We start from the raw sequence: 16,453 nt of genomic DNA on the forward strand, positions 1-16,453 counted from the left end.
CTTTTATGAATAAGCCAATAGAGAGACGGGAAACTACATTGCTTTCATTCATTGTCAAAAAACGCCCATGGTTTTTTTTCGTATTATATTGGCAGTACTGTTTGAATGTTGCCAAGGAAAAAATATGAGCCGTTCGGCACTGTAAATGTATGCACACACATAGCGGATTAAACAAGAACTGAAATAGCTTTTCATAAAACTCTACTCTCTATGGTATGGTCACCTAAAGTGTTGCCAGTATATTAAAATTCTGTAAATATAGGAGATTTTAATTGATATCAATGTAATGTGCCAGGTTTATTTGAACACTTTTATACTCATTAATTTATTCCGAACCAAAGTTACACTAGTTATTCAATAATTGAATTTCTTTAGATAAATTAATTTTGTAATTGTAAACAAACAGGTTGATTTTAGAGAGCGCTTCTACCGCTTTCCAAAATCAAGCTACTTACCTAAAAAATCACATTATTAAGTTACACACCTTGATACCCTTTTTAGCACTAAAACGTTTATTCTGCAAGTATTAATAATATTAAAATTATTCCATTAACTAACTTGAAATGTACTGTTTCTATACCCTATACTAACTGTATATAAATTATTAATATTTATCCTCACTAAACTGATAGCTTGCTCTGAGCCGGACACCACAGCTTATACTACGCTTAACTTTTGCTCCTTAAGTATATTGAGAGCTAAAAGGAAAGACGAGCGCGAGCAATTGATAGATAGATTAAGTCATTTATTTGGCAGACTGCAAACACACACAATACAATACACAATTTAAAACACACAAATTAGGCGCAACATAAAAAAGAGACAGAACAGTAAAATACAATTGAGACAGTAAAAAAAAAAATAATAACAAAAAAGAAAAAGAAAATACAAACTGTGTGCGTTGCAGCAGGACAAAAGGGTCGCGGCTCAGTGATACGCTTCGTTCTTTCGACCGAAGCACTGATTTTCTGCCGGAACCCAGGTCACAATCACAATAGATAAATAATTACTTATATAATAACGATTTCTATAACATTAAAATGGAAACAAGTGTAAAGTGTATAGTGTGAATGTTATCTTATGTGCATATCGTGTGATGTTTTCTGGATAGTGTTAATGTTAAAATCGACGAACGATCAATTGACGAACTTTCCCTTTGTGTTCATATCAATTCAGGGTAAGCTGTCAACACAATACTATTTTGACGGCTTGTCATCAAGGTTTTTTTAACTTATAGTACTGGCAACTTCGAACTTCATGTGTCATTTTATTTTAGAAATAGGAATTCATGAGTCGAACATGGATGATCTCAATTCCATCGAAAAACACGAATAATGGCTTCGTCTGTACAAAATAACAGAGCATCGCCTTCGGGCTACTGTATGTGTTGCAGAGTGTGTAATAACGTGTGCTGGCGAGCGTTTAAATGGATCCCTGTACTCTTGATAGTGTCTATCATAACTTGGTCATATTATGCCTACGTTATTCAGTTATGCATTTGTTAGTAGCCAAATTAATAATTTATTACTTGAGTTGGTGTGTTTTCTTGTATCTGGATGTGTAATTTTTGAGTTCCTTTTTATTTCAGTTACAATTGAGAGTACGGTGCAGCAAGTGCTTTATCTTATAGTCTACCACATCGTACTGTTCATGTTCGCCTGGTCATATTGTCGTACAATTTTTGCACAAATTGAACCCATACCAGAAAAGGTAAGTACAATTTTTATTCCTAATTGTTTCTAGTTATGGTAATGACCTCATTTTTAGTATTATGAACATTAATCAACTTAAACAATAGACTTTCCTGTTTGTTATGAAATGAGAAACTATTTAACAGTATGCTAATCTCCTTATTATTTTCCATATTTGACCAAGACCTTCGTTTCTAATCTTTCTATGCCCTACCTACCAACCTAGTTGAGTTTAAGTCCTGACAAAGTAGAAATCACATTGAGTTTCACTTCTCATTAAGGCAAAGACTTTCCTTACACGGTTTTGTCAAATTCATTGTTCAGTTAGCAACAGAAGAATCATGTCCATATTGTGCTAAAAATTACCCATGCATTGTTACTCTCTGAGCAAAGTTGTATTTAGATCATTGTACTATGTTTTAAGGTGATGGTTCATATTGTTCATATGATTGTATACTGTTTTGAAATAATTTATGAGTCCCAGTGAGCTTGGATCTTCAAGAGCATTCTAAAAACATGAAGTGTGAATGCTTCAGCACAACAGGAAATTCCTTATTATTATCAAAGAGGATCGAGTATTATAGAGAGTTACTGTCAAAGTAAAATGTGTAATCACAGTGCATAGACTGCCATCTCTGGACACAAGCTTAAAACTTTTGAACCTGAGTTTTGACAATTTGGCCCATATTGTTAGCTTGATATGTGTTAAAATGTAAAATATTAATATTAGCACCATCTAGCCGAGGGTTCCCCAAAGGTGTAACACCATCTAGGACTTTATCTGTCTATACGGAGTTACATATGTCTTTGTTATTATATTACAATAAAGCCATAATTGCCAAAATACTTCCCTATTAAACAAAATAACTGCCTGTACTGCACTGAAGATTAAACTCAAATTTATAATGAAAAGGAGTGGCAGTTGAAACATAAATAAACTAATATAATTAATTAGCAGTGCCACCTATGAGCCATCCAATTCATCCCATTCACATATGAAGTGGCCAATTGGGCCACTGTCACCATTCAAGGGTATGGTCACATAATTCAATGAAGCCACTTTCACTTTGCAGACTTAGTTACATATTATTAGCATGTTTAGTGGCAATCCTTTACAATAAAATTGATTTTGCTAAAATAGTTGTACATTTTCATGCTGTCTTGAGATAGTAGATAAAGGTGGAACAATTATTAACCTAATTTTAAGACCTGTTACTAACCCTTTTTCTGAAAATAAACCATTGACAGAAAAATAATTTTGTAGCTGATGAACAAGCAATACAATCACTCCTGTATCCCATATAAAAGGGTAGGCAGAGCACATGAAACTACTCAAGTTTCAGTGCCACTCTTGGCAAATGAGGGATTGAATGAAAACGAAATTGTGACATTGCAGTGACAGGCTAACAACCATGTTTTTAGGAAAGGTTCAATATTGTACATTTCTTTAACCTTCTTGTTAAAGTATAATAAAGAGTACTATTGTACAGTATGGCCACTCCCACTCCCCGCTGAAAGTGCCGCCCACCCACTCTCGGTTACCTCACAGTTGCCTCCTGTCAAAAACGCGAACAGTCGACCTGTCATATCTCACTCAGACAAGCATGGTACGCGTTCACCTACACAAGCTTAGACTGTGTGCTAGGAACGCGCCTCTTTCATATATTTGATTGCCAGTGTCGGAATTAATTAGTGAGTTTTTCGGATTTTATGTGCGAAATGTCATTTGATATTTGCCAGTCGCTTTTCGGTGAAGGAAAACATCGTGTGGAAACCGGACTAATTCCAATAAGGTCTAGTTTACCCTTCGGGTTGGAAGGTCAGATGGCACTTTCGTAAAAACTAGTACCTACGCCAAATCTTGATGAGTCGTGGAAAATGCCGGGATAACGCAAAGAGAATGTTGAATGTCTGAATTAATTCTGTTACTTGTACCCTCTAAACCCAATAAACGGGTCCACACCGACCGAGCAGCCTCGCGCACAAAACATCCGTTCTCAGCGCGCATGTTTGCTCGGCGAGCTAGCCCTCGGTCACCTATTCAAAATAGTTCTGCACATATTATGCCCTTTTCGACATGGACATCCAAACTCACTCCTTCCTGATTTCATTATTTATTAGAATTCATTCTATTGATTATTTCCAGTTTAAGTTACCAGAGGAAGAAATAGAGCGATTACTCAGCGCAGATTCAGAAGAAGCGCAGAGACAGATCTTAGACAACTTCGCCAAGGATCTCCCTATAGTGACAAGGTAATATTTCTGATATATTTAAATAATGCGCAAATGGAGCGTTTCCGAAAGCCGAAGGGTTTCCCCAAATCGACGCAGAATCATGTTAGTATGTATGAAGCTGCTTACGCGTTCTGCAGCCGTACGCATGTTCATATCGCGCGACTTTTGATCGGCTAAAGCGATTCCGCGACGTAAGAGACGACGAATACGCGCGTACGAGAGCGCTAAGCACTTACAAATTTAAACAAGTCCTCACATAAGCATTATAGCGTAGAGTATGAGATGTCTGTCGTCAATCGTCATTACGAGTTACGTCAGGCGTAGCAGGGTATGCTTAGGATCTCCACTATATGTTTTCACGTCAATGAAAAATGTTAAATGAAATTGTAGTATTCGAGGAGTATAACATTGTTTCTATGTGTGATGACCTCATGATCGTAAACTTTTCATAATGCGGTTGCGATCGCGGTATCATTCGTTGCATAATTTAGTCATAAAACTATTAGTTAGTACGACAGTATAATGACACGATGACGACTATAATCGTCATGTTTTAAGATTATTAGGCTACAATTAAGGCAGTCAAACAATGTTTTTCATGTAGGTATGTAATGTACCACCTTTTTTAGGGTTCCGTAGTCAACTAGGAACCCTTATAGTTTCGCCATGTCTGTCTGTCCGTCCGTCCGTCCGTCCGTCCGTCCGTCCGTCCGTCCGTCCGCGGATAATCTCAGTAACCGTTAGCACTAGAAAGCTGAAATTTGGTACCAATATGTATATCAATCACGCCAACAAAGTGCAAAAATAAAAAATGGAAAAAAATGTTTTATTAGGGTACCCCCCCCTACTTGTAAAGTGGGGGCTGATATTTTTTTTTATTCCAACCCCAATGTGTGATATATTGTTGGATAGGTATTTAAAAATGAATAATGGTTTACTAAAACCATTTTTTGATAATATTAATATTTTCGGATATAATCGCTCCTAAAGGAAAAAAAGTGCGTCCCTCCCCTCTAACTTTTGAACCATATGTTTAAAAAATATGAAAAAAATCACAAAAGTAGAACTTTATAAAGACTTTCTAGGAAAATTATTTTGAACTTGATAGGTTCAGTAGTTTTTGAGAAAAGTACGGAAAATTACGGAACCCTACACTGAGCGTGGCCCGACACGCTCTTGGCCGGTTTTTGCCCATACATTGGCATTAATGTTGTATTATTAAAACATAATACCTCCAGGGTTAGGCACAATTATTGAACATTATGACACATGAAACTACAGCTTCATTATTTTCTCAATTCTAGACTGCGGCTTGCAATCAAAAATTGTTGCGGAAAAAAATCACTAACTAGAAAACAGATTTTAGACAATTTTGGAGAAAATATCCCTGTATTAACGAGGTATGTTGAATACCTGTGAGTTGTATGTAGCTAAAATTGAGGAAATAATGTATTTTTAATGAGAATAAGCAGCATTTTTCGAGGTCTGTTGTGTTGAAAATACTGACACCTATTTGTGTTGTACCTAGGCATAGGTTCGGCAATTAGATATTAATTTTGTTAGTCTTTGTCGCAGGGAGACTTGATTTTTCAAAATGGCCGTTATAAATGTTGTATAAAGGCCGCTGTACACATCGGGCCAACGGTTGGACCAACCCTTCGACCAACCCCTTGCCCAAGCGTGTAGAGGGCTACTTGGCCGTACGTTGGCAGTTGGCGCCAGCGCTGGCCGGCCAACCGACTCATTCAGTTTGTCGTCAGCCGTCGAGAGGACAGTAGTGAAAGATTTACGAAAATAATAAGTTTATCTATACCAATAATAGTGTTGATTTTATGAAATACAATACCCTTGCAAATGTGTGCTTATCAGAATATTCAAAAAATTGTTAATATTTCAGATAATTTAATTTTATCACGAAGTTATTAGGTATTTATTAATTAAATTTTGCTGACAACGTGAATGACCTAGAACTATCTAGCCTTTTCCATTCTACGTCCATCTTTTATGAAGGGCCAATGCCAAGTTATTGGTTCACTAATGTGTAAAAAGCGACTCTTATCTTGGCCAAGGGGGTGCTCAAGGGTTGGACCAACCGTTGGCTCCATGTGTACAGCGGCCATAACACTGTGTGACAAGGACAGCGTAATGTCAATGCCATCGCGCTGTCCCTGTCACACGATTAACCCTTTAATCGGTAGCGGCAAAATACTTGCCATCATACTTAAAACAGAGCGCGTGTTTGTGTTTACGCCATGATTAAGTTAATTATTGTTGCCATGCTGCCCTTTGCGTCTTTATCAGTGTTCAGCCGATAACCTTCCTCTACGATAGACGAACTTGGTACCTAACTACCTACTCGTAACGTACTCAACATGCACTAATAGAATATAGTAGTAATCTATTTGAAGTAGGTCATCATCATACTCTTTGACAACCACATTCACTTTGACAACTAATCCCAAGATTTGGCATAGGCACTAGTTTTACGAATGCGACTGCCGTCTGACCTTCTACCCCGAAGGGTAACTAGGCCTTGTCCGGATTAGTCTGGTTTCCTCACGAGTCACGATGTTTTCCTTCACCGAAAAGCGACTGGAAAATGTCAAATGACATTTCGCACACAAGTTCGGAAAAAGTAATTGGTACGAGCCGGGGATCGACCTTATCGAACCCGTGACCTCCGGATTGAAAGTCGCACTCTCTTACCAATCATTCAGATAGTTTCGTTGATCGGGAGAAAATGATTCAAAACCGCTTAGTCCTTTATCAGTATAGTCCGTTACCTTCATTACTGTTGTTTCCTTTTGGAATTACCCTAACACACCTTACCTCTTTCAAGCGCCGTTAATAGTGATCTAATAAAATCAGAGGATCTATGGAACATAAATTCCTGCTTTTACCGGTACAGTCAACCAATTGGAACCCTAGGCCACTCTACAACCATGTCAAAAGACAAGCAGTAAGAGATTTCTTACAATCAGATTTATAACGTCACTATGATATAGTTCTACAGTGGCCTAAGGTTCCAATTGGTTGACTGTACCTAGCGGCTATCTGTCTATTGTGATTTGATTGTTTAGAACATTGTCTTGAAGAATGTGTAGCTATTCTCGGCAGATAATTATGCCTAACGTGCCTGTATGCTATAATTTTAGTGAACTACGGGCTAGGTTAATTTCATTAAAACTAACGATCACACACATGAAACACGCCGTCGGTTTTATTACTCTTTTTACCAGTTGTATATTTACGTAGGTTCATTTTATTCGAACAAAACATACTTTGTTGAAAATTGGTAATCGAAATACGCATAATTATTTAAAAGTGCTTGTTTCTTCTAGACTTTTATCTATTTGGCCTAAACTTATCTTAATAAAAGTATACAACTAGGGAACAAATCAAATTATTTTATTGAACATTTTTGATTTGTTGTTTTGAGCTGATGACCCGGGTTCGATTCCTGCCTCGGCCACCAGTGGGCCTTGTCGTTTTTTCTTTCGTGTATGATATCTATTTTAATTTATCTTAATATGCTATAAAAGTAGCCATCAAATTACGTTGTTGCCAACAAATTTCTTCTATATTCACTGATACATTGTAAAATTTCTAATCCATGGTGTTTAAAAACAATACTTTGAACGGACAGCGCTGTGATCCGATCTCCAAATAGATGTTTATTGAATCCATGCTTTCAGGACAATGTCAGGCTCAGTGCGATATTGCAACCGCTGCGTTTTAGTCAAGCCGGACAGAGCGCACCACTGCAGCCTCTGCGGGCGTTGCGTGCTTAAGATGGACCATCACTGCCCCTGGGTCAATAATTGCGTGTGCTTCCACAACTACAAGTTCTTCATGTTGTTCCTGGGCTATGCGCTGGTGTATTGCACCTTCGTCATGGCTACCTGCCTGCCTTATTTCATTAAATTTTGGAGGGTAAGTGTCTTTTAACAGTTTGACATTTGTGTTGCCCTGGAGTCTACCAATAGCTAACTTAAGATGGAGTACCACTGCCCCTGGGTCAACAATTGCGTGTGCTTCCATAATTACAAATTCTTCATGTTGTTCCTGGTTTATGCGCTGGTGTATTGCACCTTAGTCGTGGCCACGTGTCTGCCTTATTTCATTAAGTTTTGGAGATAAGTAGCTTACCTACTAGCTTTTGGTGGGACCAGTGCCTTAATAAGCTTTATCACAACAACTGATATATTGAACCTTTCTGCCTTATTTCATTAAGGGAGGGGGTTTTGTGTGACAAGGGGGAGGGAGGTGTCCTAAATTTCGTAGTTCGAACACTTTACTTATACGAGTACTTGTTAGGCCACAGTGCGCGCGCTGCGGCTGACAATATCAACACTGCATTGGGCGCTGGAAGTACAAGCCATGCCACGGTGTCCAGATGGTTTGACCGTTTTAAATCAGGAGACAGGAGCCTTGAAAGTCAGTCACGCTCAGGGCGACCACCTGCATTCAATGATGACGATTTACGCCGCGAACTACAGTCGAATCCTGATGCTACTACTCGTGAATTAGCGGAAGCACTTAACTGCAGTCACCACGCTGTGGAATACCATCTGCATGAGCTTGGGTATCGAAAAGTTTTGGCTCGATGGGTACCGCACATCCTTACCGACGCCAGTCGTGCAGTCCGTGTCGCCATCTGTCAATCACTTTTGCTGCGACCCCGACGTAAAGAGTTTTTGACTGATCTGGTTACGGGAGATGAATCATGGATTTATTATGAGGACGATACACGTCGTGCTTTGTGGCTGCCTCGAGAAGAAACGCCACCAACTCAACCGAAGCTGAGTCAAAAGAACCGCTTAAAAGTTTTGCTTTGTTGTTTTTGGGACTCGCAAGGCATGCTGTTTCATGAACTATTACACAATAAAACTGTAAACGCTAACAAATATTCAACACAGCTCACTGAACTATCTTCTGCTATCAAGAAAAAACGACGAAGACGAGCCACTGTAATTTTACTACATGATAACACTCGACCTCATGTCGCATCTACCGTTCGCCAACAGCTGCAGAACTTGGGCTGGGAGACGACACCCCACCCACCTTATTCTCCAGACCTCGCACCATCAGACTTTCATTTGTTTAGAGCCCTGAAACGACATTTGCGGGGTAAACAATTCAATGATTTCCATGATGTACAGGTGGAGTTGAACAACTTTTTCGAGGCACAGCCATCAGAGTTCTGGGCGAAAGGCATCCAAACTTTGCCGGATCGTTGGCAAGAAGTCATAGATGCTAATGGTGATTACATCATCGACTAAGCTTTTTGTATTGTAATAATAATAAAAAATATGAAACGTAAACCAAGTGTCTCATTACTTTTGTGCCAACCCAATATTTCGTGTTGTAAAATGTCTATCGTATATAAAATAAATTTGTCTAAGCCATTTTTTTTAGCTAAAAATGTTCTAAATGGCCTAGACTATCACCTATTTTCGGCTTTGCATCTGGTTATAAATATAAGATACCAATTGTTATGTCGACCGATTCAGAATGTGGAATCTTGAGCGTTTCGGTGTGTTCAAGGCACGTAGGTTAAATAAATTTGTTACATACACACACCAACACGTGGAAAATATTAACTGCAAAACATCAAACAATTTAGTTTGATAAATATTTTTTAACATTTAAGAATCAAAATTATCATTCATACGTTTATTCTACCAGCCACAGCCAGCTCAAGTTAAAATTTCTATGAAATTACTTTGCAGTCTTGTAGATAAAATAAAACTTTGTCATTCGTTTTTGAAGTACCTATCAAGAGAGCCTTTACCTGCTGGTGTGGTGAAGAATAATTTAAGTACATAAATGGAAATAAGATTGATTTCAAACCGCTGTTTTTATTCAATAATTTCTACGTGTAAATTTGCAAAATATGTGACGTCACACTAGGGAGGGGGTAGTCTAACAAATGTGACAAGCTGTGACAAGGAGGGGGGGAGGGGTCAAAAATCATGTTTTTTAGTGTGACGTAATTTATGGATGATCCCCAACGTGCCTTCTTCATTACATTAGGGTTTGTTAACATAGGTTTTGCCATATTTAAAGAATCAAGTTTCTCATAAACCTTGTATGGCAACTAAGTGATTACATCCCGTTGCCTTAAAGTAAGGTCAGTGATTCTTTTGTTTTGTTTATTTTTTTCTTATCAGCGGAATGTTTTGTTTTCATAAAGATAAGTTAACCGTGTCATTTGTAAGTAACAATATTGTTTAGGCCTTTATGGTTGATTTGTATCAGTGTACGTTTGTTATCGGGCTTGAACTTTATTGTATATAATCTTAGTGTTGTTTCTCGAGTTAAGGCTAAGTTTCGTCGAAATATGTATTTTGAGCGAACCAATAGAGTCAATATACCTACGCTAATGTCGCTGATCATGGACAACAAACGCTTTGGTCGTTGTTTTTCTATCCAGATATGGCTGATCTAAATACAGTAAATACTACATAATGCTATGAAACACAGTGTTTTATGTAAATATTTTGCACAAAATATAAAAGGCATTCTCCAGTAGTCAACCCTATGGTTAAACAGATTTAAAAATGGTACAGAAACTAGAAAGAATAAGTAAGAGACTAAACCTAACTTCACTTAGTTTGTCCTTGAGAATAACATGTGTTAGTGCGTTTTCACATTATCCGATCCGATATCGGATGTCGGAAGGATTTCAATAGAAAAAATCCAAGATTGCGCCTGTAATGTATGGGATATCGGTCCGACATCCGATATCGGATCGGATAATGTGAAAACGCACTTACGGCTCAGCCACGACATTGGTCTAAGCGCGGCAGCGGTGAGCGGCGGCCATACATTGGAGCGAGACACAGCGATAGGACTTTTCATTCGCACGTATGGCTGCCGCTCACCGCTGTCGCGCAGACCAATGTCGTGGCTGGGCCGTTAGGTGACAGCCTGAAACCACATGAGGTCGAGGCTGCAGTATTTCGATACGTTGTTTACGTTTGAATCGTTTGATGCCCGTGGGTCGCGGCCGTGCTGCGGTTTACTCATATCATATACTAGCGACCCGCCCCGGCTTCGCACGGGTATTATACCTACATGTAAACCTTCCTCTAGAATCAGTCTATCTATTAAAAAAAAACCGCATCAAAATCCGTTGCGTAGTTTTGAAGGTTTAAGCATACATAGGGACAGAGAAAGCGACTTTGTTTTATACTATGTAGTGAAGCGTGCAAATAATGTGTGCACGATTTATGATTCATTGCCCCGTCTTATAATGACGTGTTTTCATATTGGTCGTTTATCCTGTAAGAACAAGGATCGAAATGTATAAATTGGCCCTATATCGGTGCAGAGCGTTCGGCAGGCCGGGCGAGCGTGCATACAACCTACAGATGTAGTTAGTGCGAAAAGGGTTACCTTCGTATTTTTCCGGAAACGTTCGTATTTGTTAGGCCAGTTCAATGTCAGTACATCTTGTACTGAGACTGACTGAAATGACATGATAGGTTCGTACGTTTCCGCAAAGAGGATTAAGTATTTTAGAGAGTTACTGTCAGAGTAAAATATGTAATCAGACTGCCATCTTTCGTCACAAGCTTACAACTTTTATACCTCACGCAACTATGGGAACAAATCAAATTATTTTAACAAATATTCGAGTTTTTAACAAATGGTTCGAATCCGGCCTTCACTGGTGGTGCTCGTCATTTTTTCTTTAATATATGACATCTTATTTCGATTTTTAATTTTATACCTCAGTTTTGACATTTTGGCCCATATTGTTAGCTTGACCTTACTGGCCCGTATTGACCTTACTTCATCTTAGTAAAGCGGATAGACTTTGCATTTTTTTCAATCCGGATGCATTATGCTTGGATTAAACCTGACTTGATATATCAAACAACTGATAAGTCTGATAACGCTAACTCACTTTTTATCCAATTGAGATAACGTGTGATTACGGAAAATTAGGTGAACTAGTTATAAGATGCCCATTATGCATGTACACTCACGAGTCAAGTAACTTTTGTTGTTGCCATTATCACTGAGAGCGGCCCGTCTTTAACCTACTTTTTTTTTTTACTACGTCGGCGGCAAACGAGCGTACGGTCCGCCTGATTGAAAGCGGTCACCGTAACCTATGGACGCCTGCAACTCAAAGAGTGATACATGCGCGTTGCCACCCCATTAGAAACTTGTACATTCCCTTTTGTTAAATACACAGTAAAAAGGAGTGCACAAGTTCCAAGGAGGGTTCGGGTTGCCGACGACTCAAAGGACAATAGACGGAATAAGTCAGTTCCGTAAGTCCTCCCGTCATCAGCACACCGCACCCTCGTTGAGCTCTGGCAGCCTTACTCACCGGCAAGAACACAACACTATGAGTAGGGTCTAGTGCTATTTGGCTGCGGTATTCGGTCGTGTAATTTTCATTTACCCTCAAATGGCTTAATGACTTTGAGGGTAGATTTTGTTTACATTTATTTAAATACCTGAAGACACAATTAATTAATTAATTTAGTAAATTCAAAAGGATCGTGTGACTTTCCAGATGTATAAGAAATACCAGCATGCCCACTGCGAGGAGTTAATAGCGAATGGCACTTATACTAAAACGTGCATGGATATAATCGTAAAAACCTTGGTTTTCCTTTATTCGCTTGTATGCGCAGGCGCAGTAGGAAGCTAGATAGTAAACTTCCGTTCTCTAAATACGAATATAAACGTTGGTTTAATAATAATTATTTATAGATTCGCAGTCGGTCTTTGTAAATCGGCGGAATTTAATAACCGGAGTAATTGGAACAAAATTGTTAATGTTATGAAATATTGAATTTTTAAATATACCGCCCTGGCTTGGGTGGCAGAGTGATTCAGGCGTCTGCCACGAATGTAGAAGAAGCTGGTTCGATCCCAGCGTTGGTAAAGCGGAAGTATTTAGAAAGCGGGAGTACAATTGCTTGGGGGACCTATCAGAATACCCATAGGTACATATATTTTCATCATGTTAATTTACATAATATAAGTGTAATTACAAGCGAGTCAATTTGAGTCAGTTTTTTCTCAATTAGTGCCTAAGTAATACCTTTCCACCCGTTTTGTTTCTTGCTTATTTTCAATAGGTATTTAGTTTATCGTCGGCTCATTTTTTTAAGTTTTATTTAACTATCATGTTTTATTTCATGTCATCTACTTCAATGTACACTTCATTGCGGCATAGCTGGGAATCCAATCTTTAGGCGACGAGGTAATTCTGATAGGTGTTCCCTGCTAATCATTCATTATATGGTCAGGATTTTATTTTGCTGCCCCATCTATAAATAAATAAAAAATGCCTGATTTAAAGAGCTCTATAATTTGGAATAATTAAAAGTGTTACTTTCAAATACGCTTCGCTGCATAGATTGTACAGAATAGGGGCCTCTTTAAAGAAGAGACTTAGCAACAGGAATTTCGTACATTGACTCGACTGCTTCTATCCCCATGACATGCACATTATTATATTGATGTCCCGCCCTGCCCTGCGAGTGAGATAGGGATAGCTATATAACTAAGAGTGGCGGCTAGATATAAAATAGAAACTGACGTGTCAATGTACGAAATTCGTAGCAGCTCATCTTTAAATAGGTCCCCTATTCTGTACACTATATGTATCCAAATCTAACGAAAAAAGAGAACAAAGTAAAAATCGGACCTATTAGGATCTTTTTATAGCGTAGTGAGTCAGATATTGACCAGCCTGTACTTACTGTATCTGATAACACCTTATCGGTAGACGCACGCGTTTGAACTTTACGAAATCATTTCATATTCCACATTGTTTGAATAATTTTTACACGGTATGTATAGTGTAATATCGCAGTGGGCATGTTTGTCTGAATGTTATAAATGAAATAGGTGAAGAATAGGGATGACGACTACATAAAAAATATGGCATTCTGTTTAGTCCGTTAGTTAGATCGTCCAAAAATACTGAACACATATTTTTCGCTTTTTTAATTAATGAAAAAATACAAAGATACAGAACACCAAAGTTCCGGAGTGGGGGCTTGTGACGTCACTTTTAAGTAAAAATTGTACCTAGGCGTGACGTCACGCGAAACTTCAACGCACTGTACGGTTTTTACGTTTACGTGAAAAAAGGAAAAATGTGTCCAAAATTTTTTGATAATCTCTGAAGGACTAAATAGTTTTTTTTAGTCGTCTCGCCTATTGGTCTACTAGTGTGAACTGTCGAGGATTCATGCAGTGTGGAATATTTTGTAGTTTCCTTCACTGTTATATTACCACAACCTTTGGGTAGACTGTTGTATAGTTCCATCAAACGTAGATACTATTCATGCTACTAATCGAGTTTTACGTCACTCGAAATACACCATGATTTTCATCTTTTACTTACTGTTAATTGTTTTATTTTAAGCGAGGTTGGAAGTCATATTGCCAGGGTATTGTCTCCAAACAAGGAGCGCTTAAATATTTCTTTCCATTACATGTAGTTGATGTAGTTAATGCTTCTAAATCTCATTGGTTGTGCCATTTACATATTTAGGTATTTTTAAACAAATCCAAACAAAAATTTAAAGACTCAGTTGCCCTGATTCCCTGAATCATTCCGTATACGCTGTTAAAGCACGTAAATTACGAAGGCTAATCGTAAAGTTTTTACTACTTCTATACTGTGTTGTGTGTGTTAGATAGTCCAACTTTAAAAAATCATTGAAATCAATGAGTGGTGGGCAAACTTTTTGCATCGGGGGCCAAAATTTTAAGGAATTTTATAACACGGACAGATTTACACCAAAAATGCATTACTTATTACGGTAGTGCTGGCCATATCACACACTATTTTGAAGGACCGGTGAAGGGCCGGATTTGCCCCGCGGGCCGGACTTGCCCACCACTGATATAAATCATATTGCATCAGCAGAACCTGGTCAGCTAAAAGCTTTCGGAGCAGTCCTCGTTCGACTTCCAAATATCGTACAAAGTAGAAAAAAAAAATTACTAAATTGCTATACAAAAAATATAAATATTAATTGATATTCCAGGGAGGAGATTTCGGCAACGCGGCGAACGCGGGCCGGTACCACATTGTGTTCGCGTTCTTCGTGGCGCTCATGTTCGGGATCTCACTGGGCTCGCTGTTCGGGTACCACTGCTATCTCGTCGCCACCAACAGGACGACTTTAGGTACGCACCTACTCGATATGGTACCGAACGCGGGCCGGTACCACATTGTGTTTGCGTTCTTCGTGGCGCTCATGTTCGGGATCTCACTGGGCTCGCTGTTCGTGTACCACTGCTATCTCGTCGTCACCAACAGGACGACTTTAGGTACGCACCTACTCGATATGGTACCGAACGCGGGCCGGTACCACATTGTGTTCGCATTCTTCGTGGCGCTCATGTTCGGGATCTCACTGGGCTCGCTGTTCGGATACCACTGCTATCTCGTCGCCACCAACAGGACGACTTTAGGTACCACCTACTGATGGTACCGAACGCGGGCCGGTACCACATTGTGTTTGCGTTCTTCGTGGCGCTCATGTTCGGGATCTCACTGGGCTCGCTGTTCGGGTACCACTGCTATCTCGTCGCCACCAACAGGACGACTTTAGGTACGCACCTACTCGATATGGTACCGAACGCGGGCCGGTACCACATTGTGTTTGCGTTCTTCGTGGCGCTCATGTTCGGGATCTCACTGGGCTCGCTGTTCGGATACCACTGCGATCTCGTCGCCACCAACAGGACGACTTTAGGTACGCACCTACTCGATATGGTACCGAACGCGGGCCGGTACCACATTGTGTTCGCATTCTTCGTGGCGCTCATGTTCGGGATCTCACTGGGCTCGCTGTTCGGATACCACTGCTATCTCGTCGCCACCAACAGGACGAATTTAGGTACGTACCTATTCGATATGGTACCGAACGCGGGCCAGTACCACATTGTGTTCGCGTTCCACTATTATCTCGTCTACTTGGACGATTTTAAAAACGTAAAACCTAGAGTATTGTGTCAATTGCAGGTTCTTTCCAACCTTCATTTTATAAATCCTTGTCAGTCTAATGATTTACAACGAAGGGGCGGACTGTGGCCGTATCCAATAGTTATACTATCTTTGACAAAACATAGCTTTTGTGTTGATTGCGGTTGGCAAACGCAATGGCAATCATTTTCTAATCATCCGTTTCTCACTTAACTAAAGCTTAGCACGACTCTTGGACTACAGTCGCTCCTAGGGACTGTGGTCCAAGTCCCTAGAAGTGGCTGTACCTTACCTAGTCCCTTTGGAAATATTCTATCCCCCTTATTCATAAAAAAATAACTGAACTAATTACTTCAAAGGTGTTTTGTCCCTTTCTGTCATATTGACTTATGTATTTGTGATAAAGGGACGAAACACTTTTTTAGTTACTTTATTATGAATAAGGGTGTACACGTTTAAGGTTGATATTTGTTTGCAGACGTTCTCATTGCGTACCGTAGGTTCGCTAGCCCCACTAGGCAGATCGTTGGAAGTATTTTTAAGACAATGG

General features: G+C 39.3%; 1 protein-coding gene across 3 annotated transcripts in view; it reads left to right on the plus strand.

Annotated features, from left to right (window-relative positions):
* Positions 1 to 1,260: 1,260 nt before the first annotated feature.
* LOC125226982 (palmitoyltransferase ZDHHC2) overlaps positions 1,261 to 16,453 on the plus strand; it is a 29,398-nt gene continuing 14,205 nt past the window's right edge. For 2 of the 3 annotated variants that reach the window (XM_048131176.1, XM_048131181.1), the window contains exons 1-5: positions 1,261 to 1,500; positions 1,589 to 1,710; positions 3,838 to 3,944; positions 7,622 to 7,859; positions 14,960 to 15,101. In XM_048131176.1, the coding sequence (XP_047987133.1) occupies positions 1,335 to 1,500; positions 1,589 to 1,710; positions 3,838 to 3,944; positions 7,622 to 7,859; positions 14,960 to 15,101 (775 nt within the window). In that variant the 5' untranslated portion in view covers positions 1,261 to 1,334. The remainder of the gene's footprint in view (positions 1,501 to 1,588; positions 1,711 to 3,837; positions 3,945 to 7,621; positions 7,860 to 14,959; positions 15,102 to 16,453) is intronic. The other variant, XM_048131168.1, reaches the window with a different exon arrangement.

This window comes from Leguminivora glycinivorella, chromosome 1 (genome assembly GCF_023078275.1).
Source record: "Leguminivora glycinivorella isolate SPB_JAAS2020 chromosome 1, LegGlyc_1.1, whole genome shotgun sequence".
In the NCBI taxonomy this organism is placed as follows: Eukaryota; Metazoa; Arthropoda; class Insecta; order Lepidoptera; family Tortricidae; genus Leguminivora; species Leguminivora glycinivorella.